General features: G+C 34.7%; 1 protein-coding gene and 1 long non-coding RNA gene across 4 annotated transcripts in view; one reads left to right on the forward strand and one right to left on the reverse strand.

Moving 5' to 3' along the window:
* The first annotated feature begins 760 nt into the window (after positions 1 to 760).
* LOC137951571 (MADS-box transcription factor 23-like) overlaps positions 761 to 24116 on the forward strand; it is a 66044-nt gene continuing 42688 nt past the window's right edge. For both annotated transcript variants that reach the window (XM_068798327.1, XM_068798329.1), the window contains exon 1: positions 761 to 942. In XM_068798327.1, coding sequence (XP_068654428.1) covers positions 761 to 942 — 182 coding nt within the window. The remainder of the gene's footprint in view (positions 943 to 24116) is intronic.
* The window catches only part of LOC137951572 (uncharacterized), a 62956-nt gene continuing 54050 nt past the window's right edge, over positions 15211 to 24116 (reverse strand). Inside the window, exons 9-10 of one of the 2 annotated variants that reach the window (XR_011112138.1) lie at positions 20812 to 20881; positions 15211 to 15629 (exon numbers count right to left, since the gene is read on the reverse strand). This is a non-coding gene — a long non-coding RNA (uncharacterized lncRNA). Of the gene's footprint in view, positions 15630 to 20740; positions 20882 to 24116 lie in introns of those variants that run through there. The other variant, XR_011112137.1, reaches the window with a different exon arrangement.

Below are 24116 nucleotides of genomic sequence, written 5' to 3' on the forward strand. Positions count from 1 at the left end.
TCTAAGGTTCTGACCGAGTTAGCGTACCAAATGACTAATATACCCCTTTCATCTTCCCTATGTGTCCAGGTAATAAATACACTCCACTAATCATCAAACTGGATCTCGTAGAGGAGACCCCAATAAGGCACATATCGTGCGCTGCCCTATGGGAAGGGCGTTCAGGACATAATCGGCATTTTTTGGAAGTGGAGGGCAACAGAGACAGCGCACAACTCCCGACGTGGTTCATACGACTTACTTGTTCGAGGGTGATCGAGGGCCCACGTGTCAGTGATCGATATGGCACGCTGCGCCATAAAAACACTCCCATTTTTAGGCTCTTACACACACCCGGCTGGCCCTCGAACCTTTCCAGTTTTAAATCTTCCCAGCAGACAAAACAACCAAAACGAAACCGCTACGGTTTCCCTAAAAAGAGCTGTTTTCCGTCCTTTCAAAACAGCTCTTTCCATTTTCCCACAAAGCTACTGATCGAAACATTAAAAGGGAAAACGGGCCTCAAAAGAAGCAGTTCCAAGGGAGACTGAGCTCTTAAGATTTTGGAGCAAATCTGATTCTTCCGTCTAACCAACAGGTTTACTGCAAATCTTTTTCCGCTTTGTCTCCGATGATGTGGTTCTTTTCTGTTTTCGCTCATTTCTTGCTTCATTTCGTTGTTTATGGCTTTCGATCGATTATTTAGGTTTTTGTTGCTTATTTTTGTTTCTACTGTTCAGATCTCGAGCGCCGGAATTGTCTGAAATTTTAAACAAGTGCGATGGGGAGAGGGAAGATTGTTATCCGAAGGATTGATAATTCGACCAGCAGGCAAGTGACTTTCTCCAAACGGAGGAATGGATTGCTCAAGAAAGCCAAGGAACTCGCGATTCTTTGTGATGCGGAAGTTGGTCTCATGATCTTCTCTAGTACCAGCAAGCTCTACGATTTTGCGAGCTCGAGGTCAGTGCAATTTATTGTGCATATTTTTCTTTTTAATTTCGTTGTATTTATTTGTGGTTTTTTCTCTTGTAAAAATGCCGTCATGTCATGTTTTGCTACTTGATTGGCGCTCTTGGAGAAGTATTCATTATTTTCGAACATGTTTTCATTAATAGTTTATGTGCTTCAAAAGACAGTCCGTGGTAGGAATAAAACTGGCTTTTCTTACTTGAGTTTCACAGAATATTATGGCATTAAGTTATACTTCGCAAGGATTTTATCTCATGCTTAAGAAATTTCATCTCCTTAGTATCACTGCATGGCATTTTGCTTGACATAGGAATGGGATTGTTCGTATGAGATTATCGGAAGTTATTAGCTCTTTATACTAAAGATGGATATATAGGTTATACTTACGCCTATAATTCTCGACTTTGATAGTACTGTATCCTCTACTGCCGTTGTCTGTTTCATCTTTACCCGTGAGTTGTTCTTCCTTCATTGGTTCAGGTTTGCCTTAGTCTGTTCATGGTTTCTGGTACAGAAAACCGAGTTCTGCGTATTGGAACTTAGATTTGAAATAGTTATAAGCAGTTGACAGCTGGGACGTAGGGTTTGCTATATATTAGATTATATATCCGAGTGAATGCCTCTACTTCTACGGAGGAAACCCTGCTCTTCATATGTTAGGAGTTTAGAACCTTAATGGAGGAGAATTATCAGGAAGATTAGTTGTCTTGAAGCGTGTGATCTACAGGAATATGATGCAACTTTTGAACTCTCTTTATTTCCATACCGCCTGACTTAGCTCTTCTTTCGGTGTGCTTTTAAGGATTTCTATAGAATCCATGGGCGAGTCTTTTCTCATATTTATTTGGCCTGATTATAGCGGTTACTGCTTCCATGTTGGCTATTTCCTTTGCTATCTTGTTCGATTCTCCTTATTTCGTGCCCTCCTGTAGCACTATTCAATGGCCCGATGTACTTTAGCTTTTTAGCTCATGCGGCTTTTCTAATGCAAGTAAAAGTAAAGGAGTTACGCTGAACAAGGAAGACAGCATAATCCTTTAAACCTTAGATGCGTGGTTTCGTCCCTAGGATATGGTTCCTGTCGATTATGGATTTGAATTAAGTTTATGAGAGACACTTAGCAAGACAACCCGATCGTCAGTTACTCCTGGTCATAATCTGGTGCTTTCGGGATTGGTGGCTATCAGTTTAATCTGGTTCTTTTGAACAGTTAGCACAAATTCTAAAGATATAGCACGTCCCATTGCTTCTTTTTGGACTTTTTGGTAGTTCAAGAACATGGAAGTGGATATGAGATGCCCCACGAACATTAAATGTTCAAATTTTCTTCAAAGTTTTAGGTAATTGTGTCATCCTTTCCATGTCTCAGAGCTCATTTTTGGAGTAGGTTTCAGCAAATCTAGCAGTTACTTACGAACTCTACCAAGAAAATAATGATCTTCCTTTCATAATTACCTTAGTGTAATCTCTTAAATAAAGGGTTATAGATGAGAATTGAGGAAGACACATTTAGGTAGTTAAGATATAGAGATTGGAGAGGAACATCCAATAGATAAGCATCACTCTAGTTAGACTACTTTATATATATTTGATCCATATTGGAGATGGAAAGAACAAATAATACACATTTTCTCCTTGTCAAATTCATAACTGAAACCTAACAAATCTTAATTCCAAATGAATGACGTGGAATAGTCAACAAGTGACAAGAACCTTGCTGCATAATTTCTCATGCTTTAAATTTAATAAATTTAGTCTCAATGTCTTAGGAATATGTGTGTTTATTTTGTTATAGATATCTCTACACGAGAAGATAACTTATCATTTTTAGTGTATTCGAGTTTAAATGATAATAATTGTCCTTTATTTTCTCTGCTCCCTAAAATTTTTGCTATGGCATTTTAAGCTTATGTAGGCATGGGAAATTCCAAGAATCATAACATGATACAGCACTTTAAGTAGAATAAGTCTGACTAATTTGGCAATTTATTTTATAAACATAATAGTACTGATTTATAAAAACCTATTGAAAGAACATTAATTTTGTACCTATCATAGGAACATTTTAGAACAGAAGATCAATTGAATGTGCTGAGAATTGGCTTGAACCAGATTTTGACAATTTTGATGCTTTAACTTTGAGAAAAGTTTTAGTCCTTGATTTTAAATAAATTTGACTAACGTTTATGTATACTTTTCAAGTGAAATGCTCTTCATTATGGTGGCCTTTAGATACTTCACGCATTTGTGTTTAAGCGCTTGAAGTTTTGCTTTATTTCTTTTTTATCCTCTATTAGTTGAACTCGAATCAGCTACGGGAGAAATCTATTTGTAGACTTTTAAAAAAAATGTGGACTTACTTTCATCAAAGTAATTAGGTAAACCTAATTTTTATTTTTATCAAAAAAATTTAAATTGAAAGATTTAAAACTCAATTTTTTCTTTTACATTTACTTTTAATTTTATGGATTCATGGTTGATGTTTAATATAGGTATTATTGATCTTATTTTTATGATATTTTTTATGATCATACTATTTATTTTTATCTTTTGGCTTTGCTATGAATATAACAAAATAAATGCCATTCTTATAAATAGTATATTATCTAAGAAAAATAAATATAGGCAAAGTTGGTTGCTCTAGAGTCTAGCTAGCCTTTGTTCCCTTTAAATCATGTTCATGATTAGAAAACATTATTAAAATCAAAAGAGAAATAGTTTAAGGAGCTAATATCTACAATGGATACCAAGGAAAATGTTAAGCACCTAGCCAATATATACCAAAAGACCAATCTATTTGGTAGCGGAAAGCCAAACAATTAACCCCAAATCTTAAGTACCTAGCTAATACTACCCAAAAGACCGATTTGTTTGGTAGCAAAAAGCCAAGTACTTAACCCCAGGATTATAACAATACTCCCACCGTTATGAGCTGACGTCCACAACGGCCCACTCTAGCGGCATTGGCCCGACCCACTTTTTGAGCTTACCAGTAATTTTAATCTGGCCTCTAGGTCGCCCCCTCCGGGATTCGAACTTGTAACAACGGTATAGCTCTGAAACCAAATGTTTAAGTACCTAGTCAATACATACCAAAAGACCGATCTGTTTAATAGCGGAAAGCCAAATACTTAACCCTATGATCATAACAAAAAACAACCTTAGATAAGACAATCTCACATGAATAACAGTTTGTACATATACTAATAATTTATATAGTTAAAGTATAAATAACAAAATACTTAAAAAATAAGAGAGTTTTTTAAAAAGTATTACAAGAAACAAACAGTATTCAACATTGCAAAAAATATACTTTTAGAAACAAATATTTTTAACGGTTAGACAAATTTCATCACTAAATGTCACATTTGATACAGAAATAAATATTGTCATTACATATGGTGTTTCAAATAATATTCAACTATAAAAGTAAAGCTTCATGGTTAAAATTAGTAGTATGAAATTTATAAGGATGGAACTCACTATTTCATTATCAGATTCTAAGAGTTTAATCAATCGTATGGCTTAGTGGTAAGAAGAGAAGAGAAGAGAGCAAGAGGAGAGAAGAAGAAGAGAGAAAGAGAAGACATAGTCTAGTGGAGGGAGAAGAGAGAGGAGTATAAGAGAAGCCAAGAGAAAACTCGAGAGCTAAGAAAGAGCTTCTCTATTTGGTGTTCTTCTTAAGGTTAGCTCCTCTCACTTCAATCTATATTAAAGATTTTTGAAGAAATTATAATAGTGAGACTTGATGACTTGAAGAGAAAACAAATAAACTTAAACTTAGTGACTCAATTATATCATATAATCTTTCAGCATTCCCCCTCAAGCTTGTGGTGCAAAGACATCAAACACCCCAAGTTTGAAACATGAATGCTAAAGTGTACTTGCTTAAACTACTTTGGTGAGGATGTCTACAAGTTGATTCTTGAAAGGAATGTAATGCATACTAATAGCTCTAGTCTTAAGTTTTTTCACGAACAATATAATAGTCAATCTCAACTTATTTTGTCCTTTCATGAAAAACTAGATTCGTACCAATATGAATAACTGCTTAATTTTTACAATGAAGTTGCATAAGAGTTTCTGTTAGAAAAATATACTCATTAAGTAAAGATTGAAGTCATAACATATCACTAACTGCTCGTGTCATTGTTCTATATTCGGCTTTTGTATTGGACCTTGCTACAACACTGTTTCTTATAGTGCCTAGTCACTAGGTTACCACAAACTATTGTATAAAACCTAGAAGTAGATTTCTGATCATCTATAGTACCTGCTCAACTGTATCTACAAATTCTTCAACTTTATAATGTCCATGGTTCTTATATAATAATCTTTGCCCCATATTCTTTTCAAATGCATCAATATCCTTTTCAGAGCTTGCCAATGAGAGAGTTGAGATTGATGCATGAACCGACTAATAACACATAGCAAACAAATTATTTGGCCTAGTAAAATAAATCAGCTTACCAGCCATCCTTTCGAACTTGCCAACATCAACCTCATTTCTAGATTTTGCACACATTTTGACATTCGGGTCCATATGAGTATCAAGAGGTCTAGAACCAGGCATTTATGCTTTTTCAAATAAATCCAACACATACTTTCTTTGAGATAAAAAAATTATATGTTGAGATTGTAATACCTCAATTCTTAACAAAATATTTTAAGAATCCAAGATCTTTAGTATGAAAAACCTTAGACAAACTTTTCTTTACCTGATGAATACCCCTTGGATCACTCCTAGTGAGAATTATATCATCCACATAAACTGCCAAAAGAATAACACCATTATTAGAATACTAACAAACACAAAATGATCCATTTCATACCTCTTAAAACTAAACCCATAAACCACTTTACTAAATTTATCAAACCATTTTTTAGGAGATTACTTGAGGCCATAAATTGGTTTGTTAAGTCTACACACCTTCTCTCCCTCAACCACAAAACCGGGTGGTTGAAGTATTTAGACTTCCTCATGGAGATCACCATTAAAGAATGCATTCTTCATATTTAGTTAATGAAGAGACCAGTCAGAGTTTGCAACAATAGAGATAAGAAGTCTTACATAATTAGCTTGACAACTGAAGAAAAGTTTTATTCATAATTAATGCCATACATTTAAGTGAACGCTTGAGCAACCACCCTTGCTTTCATCCGAGCAATACACCCATCCCGATTGTGTTTGAATGTAAACACCAATCGATATCCCACATCTTTTTTTACCAAGGGTAATGAAGTCAAGTCCCACGTTGGATTACTATACCTAACAACTATTTCTTCTTCCATGGGAGCTCTCCATCCTGGATGTTTCAAAGCCTCAATATGATCTCTCAGAACCAACACAAAAGATAAGGAAACAAGAAAAGAATAACACTCAGAAGAGAGAAAGTGAATGGATATAACATGAGAAATAGGATGAGAGGTGGAAGTACATTGAGGAATAGAAAAACAAGGTCATATATAGATAGAAATAGGACATGTCAAAAGAAGGCCCAAAAATAAGAGGAGGAGGGTTACTAACCTCATAATCAACCAATGTAATAGGTGATTGGTCTGCCAATACGACAAAAAGAGCTTGTATTAGTGGATCTAATCGTTGATTTTGTGGTTGTGGAATGGGCTGATCTCAAGGCTCAATAGGTTTGGGCATACCTACAAAAACTTCAAACTTGGTGGAAAAAACCCTTTTGAATAAATGGGTTATTCCTCAAAGAAGGTGACATCAATAGAAACAAAGGTTTTGCACAAAGAAGGATTGTAACACACAAACCTTTTTAATATTTGGAATATCCAAAAAAGACACTTAAAGAATTTTTTATCAAATTTATTTCTGCCAAATAAAAGATTATAATCAAAACAGACACAACTAATACCATGTAAGTTTTAAGGAAAAACTCTTTATTTCACCATGATTATAAATTAAGATTACAAAGGTATTTTTACACAAAATGGTAACAGAAGAATTCTATTCTTGGCTCGGTGATCCGTTGGTTCTAGATGATGGAAGCTTGGTCTATAGGCTTCCGTTGCACTGTCGTTCACCCCCCCCCCCCCCGCAAGCTGATTTGTTGTCACATAAGAGAAGAGGTGGTTGTGGAATAGGAACATATAGATTGGTAAGAAGATGTGTAAGCCAAATAATTTCAATTGCAGTGTTCGCAAGAGCATGATAGTAAGATTCACAACTCGAACGTGATACCATAGGTTGCTTTTTAGCATTCCAACAAATCAAATTGTCTCCAAGATAAATGGAGTAACCAAAGGTGGAGCGACGAGTATCAAAACAACTAGCCTAGTCAGCATCAGAGTAAGCTACTAGAGCACTAGGAGTAGTAGATGGGCGAAAGGTAAGGCCAAGTGAATAGTACCTTTGACATAGCAAAAAATACGTTTAACTGCAAGAAAATGATCTTCAGTGGGAGCATGCAGAAATTGGTTAACAGAGTTGACCGCATGGGCTATGTCAGGGTGAGTGATGGTCAAATATTGAAGGGCGCCAAAGAGAGACCTGTAGAGAGTGGAATTCGACAATAGAGAACCATCAACGAACATATGCTATGAAATGACCATAGGCATAGGAACCTGTTTGCTATCAAGTAGTTGAGCTTGAGTAAGAATATCCCGTGCATATTTGAACTGACAGATAAATAATTTATCTGTAGTTTGCCAAACTTCAAGACCAAGAAAGTAACTAAGCAAACCCAAATCTTTAGTTGCAAACTTAGAATTAAGCTCACGAGTGAACCTGGTGATAAGAATCGAGTTGTTGCCAATAATAATTATGTCATCCACATAGGAGCATATATATAGTGTTTGAATGCTTAAGAAAGACAAATAGAGAAGTGTTAGCACGATTGCAGGAGAATCCAAGTTGAGTGGTAAAAGAGTTGAAGCGCTGGAACCAGGCACGAGAAGCTTGCTTCAGACAATAGAGAGCTTTCTTCAATTGACAAACGTGATGAAAAAAACAAGGGTCAATGTACCTAGGAGGTTGTTTTATGTTAACATTTTCAGTGAGAGTATCATTGAGGTTCACATTCTTGACATCAAGTTGGTGAAGAGGCCATTTGTTTATCACAACAATAGAGAGCATAACTCGAATAGTAGTAGCTTTGACTACAAGGCTAAAGATTTCAGTGTAATCAAGACCAGGGATGTGAATGTAGCCCTTGGCAATGAGGTGTGCTTTGAGATACTCAATGGATCCATTAGGCAGGTATTTGGTCTGAAACACCCATTAGAAGTCCACAATATTGGTGTTGGCAAGTTGATGGACTAAAATCCATGTCCGATTATTTTACAGAGCTTGAACTTCTTCATCCTTGGTAGGAAGCCAAACAGGATTCTTAGCGGCAGATTTGAATCCTTTAGGTGTAGTAGAGACAAGGAGAGTAGAGAGAAGTCCAGAGGAGCCCACAATACCAAGGTTGGCCGGATGGCATGGTTTGAAAATACTAGCTTTACCTCATGTTAGCACAAGGTGAGAACCCAACAATAGTGTAGAGACTGGAGCAGGAGCAGGAGGAGTAATTCGTGTCTTAGGAGGTTTTGGACTGGAAGTCTGGTGCGACTAGGAGGGTCCTGCAAATGAATCAGTGGCCTGTATGGACTCATCAACCAGATCAGTACAAATAGAACATGGGTTAAATCCAGATTGAGTAATGTGCGGAGAATGGCGTGAGAAGGAGGAGTTTTTGTTTGGATAAGACTGGGTTCCAGAAAGTTGGAAAAATGGAGAGAGAAAGGGGGTTGAGTCTGAGATGATTTTATGAAAAGAAAGTTGTTTTCATCAAATTGAGTATAGCGGGTGATGTAGATCCATGAGGTGATTGGATCAAGGCAATGAAACCCTTTATAAGAGGGATTGTAACCCAAAAAAATGCAGGGAATACTACGAGGTAAAAATTTATTAAAAATATAATTATGCAAGCAAGGATAAACATGACAACCAAATGGATGAAAATTTTCATAATTTGGAAAGGAATCATATAAAAGTTCAAATGGTGATTTACCGTCAAGAAGTGATGTGGGCAAATGATTGATGATGTAAGCTGCAGTGCTGAAGGCTTCAACCTAGAAGCGAGGAGAGATATAGGAGTGAAAAAAAAAAGTACAAGATCAGTCTCAGTCACATGGCGGTGTTTGCGTCCTGCACGTCCATTTTGGGCAGGTGTATATGGGCAAGAAAGTTTACGTTGGATTCCAGTGGTACGAAGATGAGTCTGGAAGCAAGTAGGGCTCGAGCAACTACTGTTAGTTTTTTCTTTCAACGATACCATTTTGTTAAGGTGTATATGAGCATGATGTCTTGTGGATAATTATTTTTTTGTTGCAAAAGGAGTGGAGCTGAGATATCATATATTCTTTGGTATTATATGAATAGAAACACTTGAATTTTTGTGTTGAATTGAGTTTCAACCATATATAAAAAGACTCAAAAATAGAAAAAGGTTCAAATCTATCTTTTATTAAAAATAACCAAGTTATTCAACTACAATCATCCACAAATATATCAAAATACTTTGACTATGTTATATTTAGGACTTGAAAGGGCCTCAAACATTTGAAGTACCAAAGAAAATGATTAAGAACTTACATTCTCATATCGGAAAGAACAAATATTTCTATAATACTTTCTTAACTCACAAGATTCATGATAACTTAGAAATAGATTTCAACAAGGAACTAAAGAGTGTAGTTTACTCAAAGAAGGATGTCCCAACTAATTGTGCCATTCAACTTGTTGTATAGTATGTGGAGTTGCAATGGTTATTTATGAAATAATGTCATCATCTAGAAAGTAAAGTCCTTCTCTTTTATAGTCTCCATCAATCACCTGCTTAATCTGGTTATCTTGAAAAATATATAAGAAGGATAAAATGTGCTAAAACAATAAAGTCCTTTTTTTTTTTGTGATTGGACTAATGGATATAAGAGGCATGAGGCTTGAGAGAAAGAAAGATTCAACATAAAACTCAAGAGAAATTTGGGAACAAACAAAATATTAGACATAGGCAAGGATGGGGATGGTGACGAAGAACCAATAGTTTGAGCCTTGGTCTGAGACCCATCAACAATTGAAACAAACAGATCAATATGACATGGAGATAAGGTGGACAATTTACCTAGTTTTCTAGTAAGATGTTTAGAACCACCTAAATCAATAGTTCAAGGCGAATGCTAAGAAAAGCAAGATGGCATATTTGTAGTAGCAAAAGTGGCAGGAGAAGGATTTGATGATGAGGCCAATATTGGCTTAAGCTTTTGAAGTACTTCATAATCCTCTTCTATGACATTTTTGGTGTCTAGTTGTCGTGAGGGTCCCACTTCTTTCTTTTCTGGGACAACAAATATCAATTCATGTGAGTTGGCTTCTTATGTAGCTTCCAATAATTGTTGACTAGATGATTACTCAATCCGCAATAGGAGCAAATCCAAGAAGTAGATGAATCTCGAGAGGATTCTTAAAAACTCTGGCCTCTGCCTCTACCTATGCCACTATCCCTACCCCAGCCTCTTTTTGAAGTGAATTGTCCTCTACCTTGAGAAATTATAGAAGAAGACTCAATGTCTCCCTTGGTTCTTGTGACTTGGCTAGAATGCGAAACATGGTGGCACAAATATCATCAAATGTGGGCTTTGAAATGGAGCTCAAAATATTTGATTTGGTAACTTCAAGATAGGGTTGAAGATTGGCAACACGAATAGCTCAATTAGTTCTTCCTATTGCCTTTCTGGAACAACAATTTTTGTAAAGTAAGGCTGACCTAACTTTCACTCTTGGAAAAATCCTCTGAACCGAGCAAAGTACTTATTCAGATTGTTGTAATGCTTGGTATTATACATAGGCTAGAAAACATCGTAAAGTCTTTGGAGATTATTAGTACTAGAATAAATTTTGGAACAAATATTTGATATGGTTTTGGCGTTTTCAAGATGAACACATTGTTTGTCATCAATTCTTCCATACTATTATCAACCAATTTATTACCAAAGTATCTTCTTTCAACCACTTGTTTTAGCTAATATCTTCTTCATTAAAAACAAGAGGTCACATGGTTAAGTGATCCTCGAGTCATGAGTGATGAGAAATCTCTTATAGATTGAGACCAAGGCAAACAATTGGAAACACCCTTTCAAGGGATGGCAATAATTTTCAAAAATCATGTTTCCCCAAATCATGGGAAGAATGAGAACTCTCAATCATGATGAAAACTTGCACTTAATGAATTCAAAGAGAAGAAATTCAATTGAAAACAAGGAAATAAGCTATATATAGGCATACTCGGAAATAGTAGACAAGTTCCTTCTATAACAAATTAAGAAAATTAGCACAAGCCAACCTACATTTGCAAAATTTGTAAACCTAGTGAGCAGCAAATAAATCCATTTTTTTCAAGAAAAAAGGGCTAAGATTGATATTAGAAAATTAATGGTAAAAAGCTTGATTCAAAGGACCAAAGAAATGAGTTTCAACACATATGAAACAAAATTCAATTGTTGGAATTTACCAAACACGAAATTAAGGTTTCAACCAACAAAAAAACTATTAAATCTTAAGCTATGAAGAGACTCAGAAACCTTTTAGAGAGTTTGTAAAATTAAATGGCCATGCAAATTGATCCATACCTTTGGTTTTGGCATAAGCTTGGTGAAAAAAACGAAAATTCACCTTTTGTGCATGTATAACCACAATGAGACTTGCTTAATTCAATGAAAGGCTTGATGAATTAAGAAAGAGTAAAACTAGATTAACTAAAACATATTTTGGTTGACGAGGAGATTTCTCAATCACTTGTGTAAGCTGATTTGAAAAAATTCTGCATTAAAGTCGTGTATGGCCTGAGATAAACCTTCCTAGCTTTGCACGAGATTTTTTAGCAGCTTTAAAACTTTAACCCCAGAATTCTTTTTCTGGTACAATGCTAGATTCTAGAGTTTAATTCATCATAGGGCTTAGTATGAAAAAGAGAAGATATGAAGAAAAGAGAAGAAGGAAGAGAGACAGTGGCTAAGATAGAAGAGAGGGAAGTATAGGAGGAACAAAGAGAGTACTCGAGAGTTGAGAGAATCCCCCCCTTTGGTGGTTTTTTCTTTAGGGTTAGTTCACCACTTTAATTTATGTTACAAATAGGGGTGGCATCGAGCCGAGTCGAGCCCGAATCTGCCTATATTCGAGTTGAGCTTGATTTAAGTATTTCGAACTCAAGCTCGAGCCTAAAATTGTTATCGAGCTCAAGCCTAATAATTTTAACCGAGTTCGAGCCGAGATCGAGCTCGAGCTTCAACATACATTTAAAACTTTTCAAAAAATACATATTAAATAAATTGTATATAAAATTATGCATACATTTTACATAAAATTGGTAATGACCTCTACTTAAAATTGGGCAAAAGGGTGGCATCGAATCCAACTGAGTCCGAACCTTGTTCAAGCTGAGCTTGATTTAAATATTTTGAACTCGTGCTCGAGCCGACCCTAGCCTCGAACCTAAAATTGTAATCGAATTCGAGCCTAATAATTTTAATTGAGTTCGAGCTCGAGCTCTACTCGAATTCGAGCTTAACCTACATTTAATACTCTATATAAAATAAATGTCAAATAAATTATATATAAAATTATGCATACATTTTAAAAAAAGAATGATAGGGGAGGTTCAGGATTGAATTTCAATAATGGATTAAAACGTACCAATATTAATCTTTTTTACTCCCAATATTGTCTAACTTGTTTTGTAATTTTTGAATCTGGCCATAAATTTACTATGGCCTCCTTAGTGCCCCTGGTTGAAACTTATATTCTTAATGTTTTTCCTATGATACATATTTCAAAAAAAAAAAAAAACTTTAAATAAAATCTTATTACTATTAGCAACTTATTAGAAAATTACAAGAAATATTTTAAAATTTTCTTAGGAAAGTTAAATGGACCTCTTATTGCCTCTTCTAGGGAAATAAATAAAAATTAATAATCAATCTAATATATTACTATACTTATCGATAAATTTTTAATTAGAAAAATGTTTACAAAAAACATGAGACACTAATAGTCCCTAGAAACTTATTTCTACTAAAATGTATTTTCAATTTCTTCAAGAGCCATGAGGAAGGAGAGTTTAAGAAATTTTTTTATCATCTTGACACGCCGGAGGGGGGTGGTAGGGGTTACGGCTCCGGTGTCGTCGGGGATGACGACTGCGATGGTGATGGAAACAGAGGCGAAGGCATGGGGATGAAGAAATCGAAAGGTCGACAAGCACCTATCAACGGCAACAACAACGGACAGGAGGGGTTTGGCGGTGACGAGGGGAGGAAGAATTTTTCCCCCCGTCCCTCTCGCTCTAGCTCCCGCTCTCGTTTCCCGCTCCCGACTCAGCTCGTTAACGAGCCAGCTCGCGAGTCGTCGACCCGAACCTGGATTCGGTCGAACTCGAGAGATACCGAGCCGCTTGCGAGCCGGCTCGGTTCGAAGCCACCCCTAGTTACAAAGTCTTGTTGAAATTATAAGAGTGCCTCTTGGTAACTTAAAGAGAAAACAAATAAGCATAAAGTTAATGATTCATTTACATCATACTCTCTCAATATTATTATATATTGTGAGTCTTATTCCTATTTAGTGACTAAATTTTCATTTCATCCTTAAAATTAAGAAAAGAAAATGAAATTGTTCTAGACATTTGTATGGCGCACAAACTAATTAATAATGAACTAAAATCTACAAGAAATAGCACTAACCAGGCATGACCAACTTGCAAAAGAAATAAGTAATTACCTTCCACTCCTTCATTTTGTGTTTCAATTATTCAACATGCATGTCTAACACATTGTAAACTATTTCTAAGACAATAGTAATAATTTGTGTAAGAGAGTATGGTATGTTGATCAAAATACAAATCATAGAAATGAATTCTACGCTCATTAAAAATTAAAATTTACTCAATACAAATATTATACGTAAAGAATTTCTTTGAAGATCCTAGGAATGTTTCTCTTTAAATCAAGAAAACAATTTTAGGTATAAAATATTTTCCTCTTAAAAATATTTTGAGCTTTTAATGATCCCCATTTAAATATGTATGACTATGATTAATAAGATACACCTTAAAAAAACATTATCTAAAATTCATCATTCTACAAAAGTTAGGTTGGGCCTTATCGAGTTAGCATTGAAGACTATATATTAAATGTATTACTATTTGTGTTTAGAAGTATATATAAATATATGATAAAGAAAGAAGGTTTACTATTTAAATATCCATGCTATATTCACAATATAGTATTACAAAAGAAAATTTACAAAAAGAAAAGTAAAGACAAGACTTACAACAGAGGGTCTTCGAATTTTCTTCTGGATAGATTTCTGATTCACAGAATATATGCCTTTGAATGAGAAGAGCAACTGGATTTATAGGTGGAGTTCAAAATTTCAAACTTTTGGAATCTGAACTTTACATGTCAAAGACTTATTTGACCAACTAACATAATGCCCACTTAAGACAATTTGAAGTGTAGAGCTACTTTATGCTGACGCAGGATGTGACATCTTTTGACATCATTTAAGACGTTTAGGTGGACTGCAAATTTCTTGAAATTTGTAAATTCCTTCCAATCTTATCATCTTATGATTGTTTACTTGAGTGTCTACTTTCACTTACCCTTTTTAGCTGGTTGAAGGCTTGTGGGTTATGAATCATAGCTACTACAGCCAAATCCCAAATATCTGAAATAGTCCCAATATCTTGAGGGCTGACTAAATTGACCGGCATCATTTGTTTCTTTCTCTTCTTCTTCATCTACTTTAATGCTATATATAGGCTAAGGCATTGGGAGAGACTTTGAAAACTTCACAAATCTGAAATTTCATATAACCCAAGCACTTAGAGCATAATTTCGGATTCATATGCTTGAGAAATTTTCCTTCGAAGAGACTTCATTATTTGCTTCAAATAAAATAATTTATGTTTTGTGGATAATAATTTATGAGCTATTATGGCACTCATTTTCTTGCAATCCTCAATGTTGGATTTAATTTCTTCAACTTTAGTGTAGTGTCAAATTTTCTCAACCGAGCTCCCTTGAATTTTCGTTTTTAACTCATATATGTTAAGTACATTAAAACATGTATCAAATTCTCATTTCCATAGCCATAAGATTTCAAATTCTCAAAAGTATATTCTCCTCAAATAACCTTCTTTAGATCTATATGGTTGAGACCAATATGCTTCCTTGTCCAAGGTTTATTGAGCTCTTTAATTTCTTATGAAAGAATATCTAGTTCTGGTCCAAACAATGTGCAGCACCATGGTAGAATCCATTAAAGGCTGACTTTTGCCTTTAATGTTGGATATGGGTGTTGACTCATATCTTTTTGCCAATTGGACCGGGCTTTAATGAGTGATAGAATCACTTGTTTTGTTGTTTTAGACACATACAAATGGTTTTGTTTTCTTGTGCCTTTTTGTCCACAACTTCAGCTGTAGATTTGCTGGCAGATGAAGATGATTGAATTGGAGCCATTAAGAATTCATCCAAAGTTATTTGATTGGAGCAACTGACAATGAGGCAGGTGAAACATGGTTTCTACGCATAGTATTTCCTTGTGAGGGAGACCGATGCAATTTTTGGGGTGCCTTCCCCGGCCCTAAAAGAACTCATAAAAAAAGAAAGAATACCTATAAAACAAGAACATATACATAATATTAGAAACATAGTAGTACATTGTACTTGTTACAAAGGCACAAAAATAATTGGCTTAACATAAGTAATTCCCGATGAGCTTCAAGAGCATAAAGTCTAATGTTTAAGTGGGAACATTAATGAAAAAGTCAATTTATCCTATCTTGGAAGAAATGCATATTGTTAATACATTATTATGTAATAAAAAACTTTGAGGACCTCTCAATTGTTCTTCATTTTGACCATTTATTTTTTTATTCTTCTTTTTTATTTGGGTAATGCTTAAGGCTTTCATGAAGTATACTATTTTACAAGGTTTAAAGCAGATAAACAACTACCAAATGAATATGTTCAATACACATAAACTGGGTAAATTTTGACATGAAAGATAAAAAATTGTGATTCATAAATTAGGTTTTTTGTGTTTTTCACTAACATTATACATTATTATGTCATTAGTAATTTTAAAAATACTAATATAAAACAAAGATATATCTTTTAAAGTTGTCAACATATTAAAAATGAGAAACAAAATAAATTAAAAATAAATCATACAATGATACATTTGGAGAGATATATTCCAATAATGATCAGATATGATCTTCTCTAACGATTTGTTTGTAAGCATATAACAATGTTGTAAATAGATGTTGATATTTACTTTTATTTAAAAATTCATCTTATTGTTAAGTATTAATTATGAAAAATAAATTAATTATTATGAACAATAATCTTTGACTTAATAAATGTTGATCTTTAGATTATGACAATAAATTAATTAATACATTACTCATTGTTGAATGTTCAATAAAAATAATCTTTGTTATGGTTAATAAAATGATTTTGTGAGTGATATATCTTTAGTTGGACAATTCACTTTGGTTTTGTTTTACAATATAAGTTGATGATGAAAGTCGATAATAAACTAAATTGTGATGAACCTCTACTCTTCTCGATAATCTTAAAGAACTACAAATGAACAATTTAGTTCTACCTAGTAGCTAGCAACAATTTTCAAGAATAACCTTCAAAATTCCAATTGGGCCAACAAGTAAAGGTGACTATTGAATGCTTATTTCTTGTACAATAGAAAACAAGATGGACAAATAGTCTGAAGGATACCTCAAGCCCTTTCAATTTCTCTAAAATAATAATAAAAATAAGTTATGCATTGAAGTCAAGCTATCCAAAGCACCTCAAGAGATCACATAAACCCAAAGACTAGTGACAATTAAGATTAAAAAAGATCATTAAGCCTCTTTCAGCTTCCATGAAGCTAAAATGTCCAATATAAGGACATTGTAGCTTTTCTCAAATACCAAGAACTTATAAAATGTCCACAAGAAGTTTTTACACAAGTTGGAGGCATAAAACGTCATTTGAACCTTAACGTCCCAAACCTACACAGAAGCTTCCTACCTTAGATCGTTTTCAAATAAAAGACTATAACTTCCTTGTTAAGAGTCCAAATTAACTGAAACTTTTTTGTTAAGTAACTTACTTAATTTTATCATCCAATGTCCATAAGTACGATTTTTGACTAAAAGCTCATACCAAACAAAATCTTTTAAAAATATCTAGGTTAAGTTCTAGATAGTAATGAAACATGTAGTTGTCAGTTTACCTATATATTAGTTTCAAAATTAGTTTTGATCATTAAATTGCCTCTAATTTTTTTTCCAATTAATTAGCGGTTGGTAAGATAAAAGGTTATTAACATTGATGTGAACATATATCATTGTTTTATTTAAAAGTTGACGCATTTAGTTTTTTATTAGGAGTAGGTGCACACATTTGAATTTTCATTGTAAAAACAATCTTTGTCTAAATAATCTTATTGTTTTTACACAAATATAATCATGAACTACCTGTTCTAAACATGTGCAACAAAGTCATTGCTGAAAGGGTTTTAGTCTCTATAAAATTAAAACATAAAAAATAAAGAATAAAAATAGGGCATGTCTATTAATTTGATCAAGTGAGAGTGTAAGCCACAAGCACTATCTTATTATTATCATGGTTCAATTGAGTGAGTATATTATACAATGACTCAAATAAGATGAAAACTAAGATGATCAAATTGGAAGAATCACGACAGTTATGTTAGGTGGAAATAACTATCTATTGTGGGCTAGAGCATCTAAAATCTATACAGTTGCCAAACAATAAGAAAAATATAGTAATTATATACTTCTTGCTAGAAGGACTTTCTACCGAGAGTTAAATAATCTTCTTGTTGTGTCATGGTTGTTGAACAGTATGGATGCCATATAGTAGTAGTTAAGTTATTTTTTGTAAAACTGCCAAAGGCATCTAGGTGTCTCTCCAAAAATGCATCTTTTTCGAGAGAAGAATTTGTCCAGGGTGTATGACTTTTACTCCCATTTTTTTACCATACAAAAAGAAAAACCTCTCATAGAATAATGTGGACGGGTTAGATAAGGTGTCGCAATGGATTGTTAGGGGGGTAGTCAACTTGACTCAAGAGATGAACTTCAGCCGCATTACTCAATTCATGTCTTGACGTCGTTAGTAGAGAGTCGGACTTCAAGTCATGTAGATGACTAACATGATTTCGAAAATCATCTCCAAGGCATAAGCGACAAAATGTGGTTTCCGTCCATATTTGCCTTTCATCCACATGAAACGATCGCCGGGTTCGAACCCTCAACGATTTTATTTTTTTCCTCCTCTCTCTCCCGCACACCCTCTCACGCTCTTTTCTCATTTCGGTTTTTTTTTTTTTTTTTTTTTTTTTTTTTGCCCTATCTCCCGCACCCCGAGCTATCTGCTCCCTCTCTCGTCTCCACCGTCTCTCTCCGGTCTCCCTCTCTACAGCCTCCATCTCGCTGCGAACGTCCTTTCGGCATCCTTTTCTCCATTTTAGACTTGCTCTCCCTCTGAACCTCCCGCTTGCTTCTCCCTCTCTCTTATCCCTCCCGGCCTCCCTCTCTTCGCTCTCTCTCTTCTCCCTTTCAGCCTCTCACTCTCTTCTCCCTCTTGCTATTCTCTTTTCCCCCAAAATACCTTCCGATTTTGTTCGATTTCCCCTATTCCGGTTTCGATTTTCTTCGATTTTGACATTTAGGCTTCGATTTCTTAATTTCTACTTTGATTCGGCATTGATTTCACCCTTCAGCTTCGGTTTTCCCCAAATTAATGCACAATAAAATATCTAATTCAATTAATAAATATATTAATATATTTTAATTATGCATTAAATAACTTATTCGTGTAGTTATAATGATTGTTTTACCTAATTTGGGGTTTAAGGATTATGTTGTAATTAAGTGTACTGTAGGGATTCTCTTATTTTTTTATGTTTTTCTCATATTGGGACACTAACACTGGAAACTGTTTTCCAGTGCACATGAAGTCGTCAACACTAAAACACCAAGTGCGAAGATGAGAACTTCATATTGGAGATGAAGATGAACTTCAAATTTCCATTCTCAAGCAATGTTGTTTCACATTAAAGTGCGCAAAAGTTTGTGGGTGGTGTGAATTGTCTATTATCTAATTACTCAGATGCCCTCTTTTATTTTGAAAGGTCATATTCCTTGATCATTCAGCTGAGCCAACCCTTAATTCTCTCTTCAACCTAGAGTATTTGGTTGTTTTAGTCTTGTTGATCATTACAATCCTCCTTAATCATTCAGCAAGGCCAACCCTTATTCTCTCTTCAACCTAGAGTATTTGGTTGTTTTAGTCTTGTTGATCATTACAATCCTAATCATGTTAAGTTCTTGCCTTGGGCTATCAAGTGTGTCTTTCTAAACTATTCCCATCATCAAAAAATTTAGATTTGATTACTTGAAAATTATAAATAAGTGCTTACATCACATTATTTGAGATTCTCCTACATTGATGCTATCTCCAATATTTGAGATTCTTCTACATTATTTTAAATATTACAACTGAGAAGAACTTTCCATTAACTGCTTTTTAATATATTATTTGTCAGAAAATGCAGGTATCCATTGTAGTGTTTATTGTTCACTTCTTTTCTCTGCCTTGCGCAAGTTTCTAAATAGTTCATTGTTTATTTCTTTCATGTTGCCTTGAAGTTCCTCAAATATTTTTAATCTATTTCTTGATTTTACATGTAAAAATTTTCCATTGCTTTTTTTTTTTTTTCTGCTCCAGTTGTTTTTCCTACTTTTGCTTCTGCTTCCTATTTTAGTAATACTATGAAAGATAAACTGACCTTCAAAATGGAGGTGAAATAAGTCAATTTAGCTATGGAGATTAAATTGATGGGAGGGCCAAGAATTAAAAGAACCAAAAATAAGAGTCAACCTAAATTTAATTCATGCCAATCTGATGGAAAGGAATGCTGGTTGTTTGCAAGTAGCAATCTTGTGGCTACTTCGCTTAGTAGTGAATTCAAAATTGTTGTAGATTTTAGGTGACATAATTTCCTACAACTGCAGAATTCCATTTCCACCGTAGGAGAAAGGGGAGAAAATCCCAGTTGTCTAATTCTCCACTCTGCTCCTCTCAAGTTTTTGTTTTCCCTCTTTTCCCTCTTTTCCCTCTCATTTCTTTCCTTGCTTTTTGTTTTCTTTCTCCACCTTAAAATAACTTAACACATCAAATCTAGATTTTTATATTCGAGTAAATATTCCTACAAGGAAGCAGAGTTGTGAATAACATGATATTTTAAAAGGAAGCCAGATGGAGCCAACCATATTAGACTTGGTCCCTGCAACTTTTTGTCATTACCTGTTTTTGGGGAGACTTTCATCATCCTAATAAAATCAGTTATTTGCAGTGTGGGTATAGAAATGGGCTAATATGTGGGCTTATGCTTGTAAAAACTCTTATTAGATTCATTATAGTAAGCAGCTATGAGCATTGCTATTACATGTACTAGTGCCACTTCAAGTAGAACTAGGGAGGAGAATCTTGGTTCTGAAAAGCATACCACTATCACTTTTAAGAGTATTGTTGCTATAAAGTATAATAGATCTAGTCTTTTTGCATTCTCCGAGAAGAATAAATCATGTTTATCGTAAGACAACAACTCTAAGAATGTTTGAAGGCTTTTGTACTAAAAATAGAGTCAATTTCATTATGTATGGTAATATCTAGTAACAGCATGCCATAGAATGTAAGAGAGACTGTTTGAAAACACCCTAAGTTGCTAGACAGTGAAATAAAGTGTTGTATGAATACCACTTGATAATGGTGCGGTTCCTTCTCCCTTGTAAGTACTGGAGTTGGCATCGCTTGACAATATTATTTCCTGTGTAGGAGACAACCAACTGGATCAATCATGTGCCTGTACCTACTTACTACTAACTTCCTAGAAACTTTTGTCAAAATTAGAAAAATATTTTGGTAGTACTTGATGTGGAAAAACCAATGTTGTTATAATTTGTCCACGAGCAAAATTTCTACGTCCCATTAGTGACTTCATATAGGATCAGTTTGGGAACAACACGAGAACAACATATTCCACAACTCGGCATTATAATATAAAATAGCTAACACAAAACAATTGGCACGAGGCATGAGTCGCAAACTTCAAAGGTTTGTAATTGTAGAGGTTTAATGTCACAGCTTAGGCCAATGTTTGGAAAACAAAAAGTTGAGAGAAAAGAAAAGGAAGAGAAGAGAAAGAGAAAGAAAGAAAAAAAGTGTTTTTTCTCTTATTTGGATGCCTATGGAAAATAAGAGAGAAAATAAAAAAGAAAAATATAGTTTCTCTTGTATGGATACACATGAAAAAATAAAAAAGAAAAGGAAATTAACAATATTTTTGTTGATTTCAAGATTCCATACTATAAGGTCTTCAACTAAAAGCAATTGGAGAGAGAAGAACGAAGGAGAAGAGGAGAGGAAGAGAAGAGAAGCGAGGAGAGAGGACAACTGAGCGAGAGGGAGATGAGAGAGCACATTGAGGAGAGAAAAGATATGAGAATTAGGATTGCGGATTTGTGTCCTAAAAGTACAAATATTACAAGTATACCCTTCACCCTATTAGGAGTAAATAAGAGACAAAAGATCAAAGGATAATTACATCAATGACACCAGGCTTGTCCATATTTTCAACACTCCCCCCAAGCTGGGAGGTAATGGTAATGATCCCAGCTTGAAACAAACTAAGTAGTTATAGTAATTATCTCCTCCATCAAGGTGTCCCAAGGATAAGTACTCAACTAGACACAAACTCTCAAAACGTAAAAAAATTGGTGATAAAACACAAGTCGAAACCAACTTTAAAGGATTTCAAACAAAATAGTGATAATAATCACTAAAGAGGGTATACCTGTCACTTAAAAAACGACGATAAAAACCCAAAGATACCAATAAAAAAGTCTCCATGGACTTAAAAACACCCATATATAAAAAATGACCAACCAAAGCAACACATAAAAGAGTTGACCCAAGAGGGTAAACAAGAGTAAAAAAAAGGATGGTGGGAGAGAGGCAATCGAGTAAAAGGTTAATGGGAGATCAAAGGAAGAGGAAAAAGTGAAGAAATTGGGGCCATCATGTGTGTTATCTTCAAAAGTAATTCAAATTCTTCATGAGGATTGACGTTATCATATACTGTACCTTCTGGAGTAATGCAAAACTCCTCTACAATGACGATCTTCTTGCCTATGTGGTTCTTAAGAGGCATTGTAGAACTGAACTCTTTGAAACAACCAAATCCTTTTAGTTAAATCAAGCTAACTACAATTAGCAAAGAATGAACCCAAGGTAATCAACTGAGGATGTCCTTCTTCAATAGTAATTTATCAATCAATGAGACACAATAGCTGCTACAGTAATAAGCCAATGCTTAAATAGCACATTGCATATATGTCGTTATATAGCAGCAAATAATATTTAAATAATGAAAGTCCTTAGGTACAATAAGGACACATGAAATAATCTGCAACAAGTTCAACCGAGAGTAAGGAAGCTTGAACCGAGTAATAAGCTGCCAGTAATAAGCTGAACCGAGTGCTGCCAATCTTAAAAAAAACTGGGTTTGTTGGATCTGAGAGCTGCTGCAAGGACTTCTCAAAAACAGAGAAGAAGATAAGATGTCTAACGGCTAGCAAAATGATAATACTCTTCTACTGTACTCAGGAACTCAAAATAAGTTACAAAGTTTGCTGCTTCCCGACGGCTGCTACAAGGACTTCTAAAAAACAGAGAAGAAGCTAAGATGTCTAACGGCTAGCAAAATGATAATACTCTTCTATTGTACTCCGGAACTCAAATCAAGTTACAAAGTTTGCTGCTTCCCGACAGCTGCTGTAATAGGGAAGCTGGTATCTCAACCGAGCAGCACATATATTGCTGAGTGAAGCTTTAGATCTTAAGGACTTCAGGATTCACGTGTCATCATGGGTATAAGCAATCCACTTTCCAGCCAATAAAAAACAACCAGCAGAGATAAGAATAATCAATAATTACTCCTTGCTGATGTGAAAGTCTCACATCAACTTTTGGGTGCTGATCTTCGGCTATAATTCTGCTAAGTGTACAGAAATAACAACATAACAACAGAAATATATCTTCTTGACAGCAGTAGATGGCAACAGGGGAAAAAACACAAATCTGTAGTAAGGTCAACAGGGCAGCATCCGAATATCTTTCAGAATTAATACCATTCAATTCTTGATCTTATATGTATGAGTCTCGCCAACATCAAACTAGACTTGGGTTGAGAGGATGAAGATCAAGAAGAAACCGAACAGATGAGTGCTTGCTGAACCGAGAGTAGCAGAATGATAATCATCACTTCTGCTGTAATGGACAAGAACTCATATCAAGCTCCTACTCTGCTGCAAATACTTCTTCAAAAAAAAAAAAAAAAAAACCAGGCTCTGAAGCTGAGCCTACGTCAGAATCACTGCAAGAGATCTCATTCAATTAAAGAAGGTTGTTGAAAATAAAACTGAAAGGCAGCATGCAAAAGGAAGCAACGAGTTAGAATTTTGTTTCCATATCATCTAAACTTGGCAACTTTCTAAGATTAGAATGAAACTTTCTAAACAGAGAATGCTTGCCAGGGTATTCTTCCTTTCTCGGAAAATGCAAGCTCAAGAGTTGCTAATCCGAGGAGCTCAAGATAGGAAACTTTCCAAAATAAATTACAGACTCGTGCTGCTGTCCACGTTCTTGAGTAACAATTCCTTCCGAATTCTATTTCATTAACTTTGACTTCATCAAAGAATCCTGGGATGCTACTTCTGCAAGGTTTTTGTAACAGAGAGACAACATAAAGCCAGAAAAACTACTGATAGAGTACTGCTGAACCGAAGATAAGGATTCTAACTGCTAGTGCAATAATCAAAACTCGTCTGTTGTTATTCTATTGTTAAGGATGAATAACGAGGAGTCTGCTAAGAAACTGTGAATCCATAATTCATAAACATGAAGCCGAGAGGAAACCAAGATAAAGAAATCGTGATCAACGTACAAGATCATTCCATATTTTCGTAAATGACTCCGAAAGCAAGAGCAGCAGCAAAAGACAG

Source organism: Aristolochia californica, unplaced genomic scaffold, assembly GCF_029961685.1.
Source record: "Aristolochia californica isolate CCGP_79_NKW_82.1479 unplaced genomic scaffold, dmAriCali1.0.hap1 SCAF_15, whole genome shotgun sequence".
Taxonomy (NCBI): Eukaryota; Viridiplantae; Streptophyta; class Magnoliopsida; order Piperales; family Aristolochiaceae; genus Aristolochia; species Aristolochia californica.